General features: G+C 43.1%; 1 protein-coding gene across 6 annotated transcripts in view; it reads right to left on the bottom strand.

Annotated features, from left to right (window-relative positions):
- The window catches only part of PPP1R8 (protein phosphatase 1, regulatory subunit 8), a 31,007-nt gene extending 24,863 nt beyond the window's left edge, over positions 1–6,144 (bottom strand). For 2 of the 6 annotated variants that reach the window (XM_011981700.1, XM_011981699.1), the window contains exons 1-2: positions 5,996–6,144; positions 4,082–4,142 (exon numbers count right to left, since the gene is read on the bottom strand). In XM_011981700.1, the coding sequence (XP_011837090.1) occupies positions 4,082–4,142; positions 5,996–6,051 (117 nt within the window). In that variant the 5' untranslated portion in view covers positions 6,052–6,144. Of the gene's footprint in view, positions 1–4,081; positions 4,143–5,520 lie in introns of all 6 variants that reach the window. The other 4 variants (XM_011981701.1, XM_011981703.1, XM_011981704.1 and 1 more) reach the window with 3 other exon arrangements.
- Positions 6,145–8,391: the final 2,247 nt, after the last annotated feature.

Here is an 8,391-nt window from a genome sequence, read left to right as displayed (position 1 = left end):
ACAAAAAATTAGTTAGGCGTGGTGGCAGATGCCTGTAGTCCCAGCTACTCGGGAGGCTGAGGCAGGAGAATGGCATGAGCCCGGGAGGCGGAGCTTGCAGAGAGTCAAGATCTGCACTCCAGCCTGGGCGACAGAGCGAGACCCTGTCTCACAAGCAAAAACAAGCAAACAAAAAAATAAAAATAAAAAACTTGCTATACCTGTCCTTATATTTCTTTTAATCCTGGATCTGTAAAGCCTTTGCCACAGATCGGTTATAAACTGGACTGTTATAGATGAAGGACTCTAGATGAATTATTGCTAACGCTTCTTCCACTGCTAGTGGTCTAGTAATCTAGTGTGAGCACTTGAGGAATAACTGTCATTTGAGTATGCTGTGTTTTTCCTTTAAATATGAGGTCTCATTAAACTCTAGTTCACATTTCACACTATACTCCTAAAATTCCTGAGAAAATATAGCACAAAGCTAAGTAGAGTATAGTCAAGTTAGTACCAGGCTGGGAATCAAGAAGCTTGTATTTCATTCCTGGCTAAGTCCTTTAACTCATAATGGGCTACTATTCTCGCCTTATAAAACCAAAAGATACACCTCATGCAAGCACACTTTCAACACTGATTATAGTAACAACTGCTAGGCGCTTCTATGCCACACACTATGCTATGAGTTTGACGTTATATCATTTCATCCTCACAACCACCCTATGAGGTGGGTAACACTATTCTCTTCCTATTTTTATAAATGACAAAATTGAAGCATAAAGAAATTAACATACTCAAGTTCACACAGTTAGATACTTGTGGGCTGGGTTAGAAATTCAGATTTGTCTGGCTTCAGAGTCTAAGCTGTTTTAACCACTACATTATATATTTTCTTCATTCTGCTTACATCAAAAAATGCACCATATGGCAAGGAATATTTTAAGATGAGAATAAGTACTGTGGGTCACACTCTTTCCTTAAACAATCACTTAGCCAGTTTCTTTCAAGTTCAGCCTTAAGGTTCAATTAATTCAGGCTAGCTTGGATATGTGGGTCACCTCTGGGAAACCCTATCTAACAGTGCCCATCTGCTGCTGGAAGAGCTTGTTCTGGGCCCATACTACTATGGGGAACCAAGATTTAACAACAGCCTGACAGGAGATCAGTCAGTCCCCTTCATCTCTGCTTTGACCCAAGGTTTTTAAGACTTGAGTTAAAAATAAGACATTATTTCAGGATTAAGAGAGAGCCCAGAAATTTCAACTTGTTCTAATAGCTATTCGAGCTGAATCTCATTGCACTTCTCATTCATATTTATATGCACATGGATTATACTGTCACAAACTTAAATTTGCTAACCACAGTGCTCACAGATTGGGCTGAAGGGAACATGAAAGACCACCAGCTCTTGGGCTCTAAAATAACAATGACTAAATTTCTATGAATCTAGGGTGCCAATAGACATACTAGAGATTTAGGGATTTGAGAGGAAAAAAGAGAGGGCCTCCAAATTAAATGTACACATTCAGTATTAAAGGCATCCCAATTTTTTTTTTTTTTTTTTTTTTTTGAGACCGAGTCTGGCTCTGTGGCCCAGGCTGGAGTGCCGTGGCGCGATCTCAGCTCACTGCAAGCTCCGCCTCCCGGGTTCACGCCATTCTCCTGCCTCAGCCTCCTGAGTAGCTGGGACTACAGGCGCCCGCCCACCACGCCCGGCTAATTTTTTGTATTTTTAGTAGAGATGGGGTTTCACCTTGTTAGCCAGGATGGTCTCGATCTCCTGACCTCATGATCCGCCCGTCTCGGCCTCCCAAAGTGCTGGGATTACAGGCTTGAGCCACTGCGCCCGGCCGGCATCCCAATTACAGAAATGTTAAAATGAATTTTTTTTTTTTCCTGAGATGGAGTCTTGCTTTGTCGCCCAGGCTCAAGGCAGTGGTGTAATCTCCATTCACTGCAACCTCTGCCTCCTGGGTTCAAGTGATTCTCCTGCCTCAGCCTCCCAAGTAGCTGGTATTATAGGTGCGTGCCACTGCACCTGGCTAATTTTTTAATTTTTAGTAGAGACGGGGTTTTGCCATGCTGGCCAGGCTGGTCTTGAACTCCTGACCTCAGGTGATCTGCCCGCCTCGGCCTCCCAAAGTACTGGGAGGCCAGGCGTGAGCCGCCACTGAGCCTGGCCAAAATGAACGGAATTTTAACAGAAAACAGTATGTCTCAGAACCAAGGAAATGTGTCAGATGTTGAACAATGTGCTGCTTCTGTCCAAGTGAGTGAAATAATGCACTGGCTTTCAACAGTCACTAAAGCCATAGCTTCTTGACTAGCTATGGCCAGTACCGCTATCCAGTTGTGCCTCTGAGTTATAACTCAGAGTGTATCTTTACACACTGGGCTTAAAAGACTCATGGCTTTTGTTTTAATGTTGCACTTCTTAAACCCAGCTATCACAACACATCACAAGCCTTTGATACAAAGCTAGGATACAGATAGCTAGGTTAGTATCAAGTGCTGATTAAGCTTAAATCTAAAAATAAGCACATCTCGGGTCTACACCTCTCAAGAATATAGTGATGTCTGAGGATTGTAACTTGACAAGTTTGTGGCAACTCAGCACACTTAACAACACCGAAAGAGAATGTTATCAGCTAATAGAAACCACTGATCAGGGGAGTGTCTAGCAAGTTAGAGTGTTTTGAAAATATAATACCAATTATTCCACAAAGGAATGTGATGTTATCATTAAGACTAGGCAACCCTGTCTGTTTCTTCCTGTTGCAAACTAAAGATTTGCTAAATTCTAGTAATAAAACAAATCTCTATATGTCTTCAAGCTTTGTGCTATTTAGCAACAAATATTTTGTAACTGTGGAACAATCCGTAGTAAAAAAAAGTTTTACAGATATTTTAGCTAAATTATTTCTTTGAATAATCTTGAAGTTTTAAATCTTTAAGACTGAAGAACCCATGACAAAGTGGCTCTCTGTGACTGGCTGAGTCCATGATGTACTCATAACAGGAGAAATCATTAAAACTCATGCATGCCTTAATACTTTGCAAAATACCTGGTCATCTCTACAAAATCCCAAAAGTGACAACAATATATTTACAGAGTAACCTTCAAAAGATCTCAGATAGCTTTTCAATCTAGTAACCATGGAACTGCAACATTTTTATTAAATACCAAAAAACCACAAGGAAAAAACTGCATTCAATAATGGGGCCTTGAACCTAAATTCTAGCTGAGCAAGCAAATATAAAATTGGTCTAATACAGGGAGACTCACAGCTACATGGTCATGATGGGTTTAATATCCATCTCTTGGTAAATAAATAATACCATAAGGATTATAAAAAATTTACGCAAACTAATAGCTAATAAAAACTCATGTTCTCTTGAACTCCTATGTGGTGTTCTCTCTAGAGGCTTGTATAAAAGCTGGAACTCTGCTAAACTTTTATAGTACTTAATTCAAATATAACTATGTAATTTTTTGGTGTGATTCTGTCTCTTCCAATGGACGACTTGAGGAGAGAAATCATGTTGGTTTCGCTTACTGCTGCAATCTGTAAGCCAAGCACTGTAACTGGCACATAGTAAACACTCAATACATGTTTTCAAAGAATCAATTAATGAATTTCACCACAATTCCATTATCTTTTTGAGTAAGTGTCTTCTCAGTTTACCATATTTCTTATAAGGAGTTGGGCCTGAATCTCTTAAAATTAACTTAAAAGTTAAACTCAACATATATCATTCACTTTCTTCAGTTACTGCATACCTTGCACGGTTTACACAACTCGATGTACTCAGGGAGAGGGAATTAACCAAGCTAACAGGGCTTCCAGTTTGACTGGGGCCCACAGGACCCATGACCTATTAAAACCATTCATTTGAGAGAAGTCACAAAAAAGTGAGTGTCTGTGGTAGATACAAGCTTTAAGTGTGTGATGTCACCATGTGCTTTTAACAGAAAAAAAAATCAGGATGAAAGAAAGTAGCATTGCTGGAAAACAAAGCACAGGAGAGGGGGTGGAAAAGTGAGTCACTGGCAAAAATCTTTAGTGTGGTGGGCAAAAAAGGAAGACATGTATTTCCATACCTCAATTAGTTTGTCTCCTTTGACTACATCCAGATGTAAACCGGGAGGGGGCTTACCTGCCCTGAAAAATAAAAATAGAAAAAAGCATTTTCAGGATGAGTTTATAAATGCAATTTACAATCATTGTCCCATTCAACATTGCAGCTCTCCTACCAGCCAGCCTATAATTAGTTCATGTTCAAGCAGAAATGTCATCCACTTCACTGTTATTACAGCTCCATTCTACGTTTGACACTTACTTCCCTAGTGATTCAACTGCTCTGAAACAGATTTTAGTGGATCTGTATTTAGAGCAGCACCAAGAAACCTATATTTTAACACGGGATCTTCACCTCAGAGAAAGAGCTGCATAGAGAGTGTAAGTACGACAGCTGGAGTGGTCTGGTCACCTGGAGTTTGAATCTGAAATTTACCCCTACTCCAATATCATATAAAGATCGAATAAATGAGTTGCTGTTTGGGGTTGATCAAGATTAGTCTCATCACAGAGTAAGCAGAGTACTGTCCTGAGCTCTGAGACCAAATCAGAGGTGCATAATTAGGGAACTAGGGCAATTCAAAATCATGCCCCATGAAACCAGGTACCAAATGAATATGTTACCCTTGAACAGGTCTTTCTACAACAGCATGATTAAGGGAAGTTTCCTCTATACTCCTACAGCCATATCATTCAAGGGAGACTCACATATGTCAAAGCACCTAACAGTGCCTGGTACCTACCAGACCCTAGGGAAAGGGTAGGTGATCTCAAAGCAGTGCTTTCTAACTACGTTTGCTGTATTGGTCCAAGTTTGAAATCAATACAGCGAGGGATCCAAACGGATATAGAATTTGTAGACTGAAGCAACCATTACAAAAGTGCAAAGCGATCCAGAAAATAGCCACACATTTGCTTGCTTTTTGGGTTTGCTAATTTGAAGTTAGAAAAAAGAACCACCTCACTAGAACCTCTAGATTTGCACACGAAAAAAACGTATCCTTGTCTAGCTAACTGAAGATGCAACACAGTCATCTCAAACAATCCTGCCCCAACCCCTCCTCTATGGAAAGGACAGTGCACCGGACAAAAGGCCATTTTGTCCACGAAAAAGGAGGAATGTTACATCCAAAATATACTTTCTGTATGTGCCTGACTCAGGCCTTGGAGCTGGGAATACAAAGATGCAGTCTTTGCCCTTGAGGATGGCAATATAACGGGAGGCAGAGACAAGTAACAATACACTGCGATGAGCTACAGCAGAAAAAAACTCTTAATTTCAGAAGCGTTTCCTTGTAAGGTAATCCATATTTATTCAACTTGTACCCTACTCAAAGGCCAAATTATTTCATTATTCCCAAGAACTTTCGAAGGGATAAAAAGGGTTCATGCCAGCCATTACTAATGCCTACTCGTGCCACAGACTGGGAGCTCCCTGAGGGCAGGGAGGGCGCTAACCTACCCTCGTGTTCTCTGTGGCAGACAGAAAAGTGCCGCACGAGGGATGCAGCAACCAAAGGGGGATGCGGGGCTCAGACGTAGGGTTGGGGCAGGGGCTGGCTCGAGAGCGCTCGGGACGTACAGGAAGGGGCCAGGTACGATGCTCCATGAGAGCACCAGGCACTCAGTCAGGAGTTGGGCGTAAGTTCGGGCAAAGGCCTCAAAGCGCTCCAGCGACTGGCTAATCGCTCAAAGGGGCTGCCTAAGTGAGCGCCTTTGAGCCCCCAACCCCGTGTTTCTTCAGTTCCTGGGCCTGGGCTCCAGGCTCTCGGTTCTTCAACACGTCGCCCGGCCCGGTGCAGCGAACAGTTTTTCCTCAACCATTCCAGGGTTTCTGAGCCGTTCGGCTCGCAGCAGAAAAGTAAAAAAAGAGCCGCCCTTCCAGCCCAGGCTAGCTCCGGCCAGGCCACTCTAGCCCTGGCCGCCCCGCCACTCACCAGGTTGGGCAGTCGAACAGCGGGAGGCTGGAGCCGGAGTTCGCGGCTGCCGCCATCTTGCGTCTCCCCCTCCCATTTGGCGGGCCCGAAGCACGCCGGGAAACTGGAAGACCGAAAAGGGAAAAGCGGCATCCCAGCAGCCTCTGCGTACGCACGCTCACGCACGCACGCGCGTACGGGGGGCGGTGCTTCTAGTGGGGACAGTGTAGGTTTTGGGATTTTTTTTTTCCCACCGTTTGTGCGAGTTGGCCGTCTCTGGAAGTCTCCAGTGCATGGTTTTCCTTGGCCAGGAGGTATCAAAGGAAAAGCGACTTTGTAGGGAGGGGAGTCAGTCTCTCCCTGCGTCCTCCTGCAAACGCTTCTGGGCTCTAAAATCTTGGGACTAAGCCGGGCGCGATGGCTCACGCCTGTAATCCCAGCACTTTCGGAGGCTGAGGCGGGCGGATCACTCGAGGTCAGGGGTTCGAGACCAGTCTTGCCAACATGGTGAAACCCTGTCTCTACTAAAAATACAAAAATTAGTCGGGGGTAGTGGCACATGCCTGTAATCCCAGCTACTTGGGAGACTGAGGCAGGAGAATCGCTTGCACCCGGGAGGCGGAGGTTGCAGTGAGCCGAGATCGCGCCATTGTACTCCAGCCAGGGCAACAGAGCGAGACTCCGTCTCAAAAAAAAAAAAAAGAAAAAAAGAGAAGGAAAAAATCTGGGGACTGCATCCTCCTCCAACGTTTAGGTTAAGACCGTCAGCCTTTTGCCCTCAAAGCAGAGAAGCTAAAGGGCAAAACTTGGAGACTGGAGTGATTATTGTTTCTACTTATCCAGCCCTTCTCCAAAAAGTGGCACTTTACTCACTTTTTTCCTAATCCACGTCTAGGCCTGTAGATTATCAGGGAATCTGCATTAGGGGTCACCTGGTCTGTTTATGAAAACTCTGTACAAGCTGGAGCCAGGAGCAGGTCCAGTCAGAAAGCAGGGGTCCAAATCATCACTGTGCTTGGCTCAAATGGTTAATTTTTTAAAAAAGGATTTTTTGCTTTTGGTTATAGTGCAAGGAAGCATTAGGATTGCTGGCTTGCCCTAGATCACCAGATGACTGAAAGAGACCATTAGCAGGGCCTCTGGTTGTAATGGCATTGTCTGTTGAGCACTTACCTTGGCAAGTATGTATTTTATATGGATCATCTCATTTAATCCTGACAAGGCTCTTGAGTTAGGTATTATTATAATTCCAGAGGAGAGGCTCAGAGAGATTGAGTTGCCCAGCCTCACCCTAGAACAAGTGGTGAGTGGGATAAAAAAACCTAAACCTGTATGATGCCAAAGGCCATGCTCATGAATCACTATTCTCTCTCACACTTTGATGTTGGTATAATTATGTTTATTATTTGCATGCAACTGATGCCCCTCTTCTTCACTTTTGTAGACGCCTTGGGAGGATTATCTGACTGGTTTTTCCTTTTTTAAATAAATCAATTGCTAAGTTCCTGTCATCCAGAAAGAGGCACTGCTCAGCAAGTTAAGGAATCTATGATGAAAGTAGTTCTTTTCTTGCTTCCATGCCACTGGTTCTGTAGAAAATCAGCCTATTCAAAAGATTTTTTGCCCTTGATGAAGTCACCAGCCCTCAAAATGTAACTGCAATATAACTTAGAAGGAGCAAGATGATCCAAAAAGTAACAGCAATATAACATTAACTTGGATTTGAAGATGATCAACTCTTAGGTAGATTGGAGAAACCCCTTTTCCTCTGGCCTTTAAAGCACGATAAACTTATCCAGCAAGGATGGTGACTAATCAGATCACTTATCAAATGGCCTGTTAATATCCTCCTTTTCAGCCTTGTGATTCCAAAGTAAGACTAGGCTGACTGGAAAAATTCAAATTCTAAACTTGGTTTCAAGAAAACAGAAATAATCCTATGTCCCCCTCTTTTGAATACAGGGCATGATTTTTGAGAAGGAATTAGTCCCAAAAGCTTTTGAGTCTAACAGAAAAGAACAAGATACTTTCATCTACAGAAATCGTGTGAGCCTTTTGAGGTTCTATGCTCCTTTTAGGCCTAACATGGTATTGAAGCCATTCCTAGTTAGCAGTTACCTGATAGCATCTTATGGCAACTTTGTCTTTCAACTTCTCAGCTTGTGTGATCCTTCTATTGCTGACTATAGACCCAGGAAACCTAAAAGCTACATCTTACCCTTCTAATTCTTTACTCCTTGGCCATGTTCTGTGTCTAGCACAGTAGATATTCACACATGGCACCTTATGCTTACCTAGGCCCTCATAAAGCAAAATGCTCTTTGTTTGGGCACCAATGATGTCAGTATAGACCAGCAAACTAGAGGACAGCAATCTAGGTCCTTAACCTTTTAAAATAGACTGACGCACTAGCTGCC

The sequence above is a fragment of the Mandrillus leucophaeus genome, unplaced genomic scaffold (assembly GCF_000951045.1).
Source record: "Mandrillus leucophaeus isolate KB7577 unplaced genomic scaffold, Mleu.le_1.0 Scaffold23, whole genome shotgun sequence".
NCBI classification, from domain to species: Eukaryota; Metazoa; Chordata; class Mammalia; order Primates; family Cercopithecidae; genus Mandrillus; species Mandrillus leucophaeus.
The sequence above is the reverse complement of the archived record's forward strand: the minus strand, read 5'-3'. Positions and strand labels throughout refer to the sequence as shown.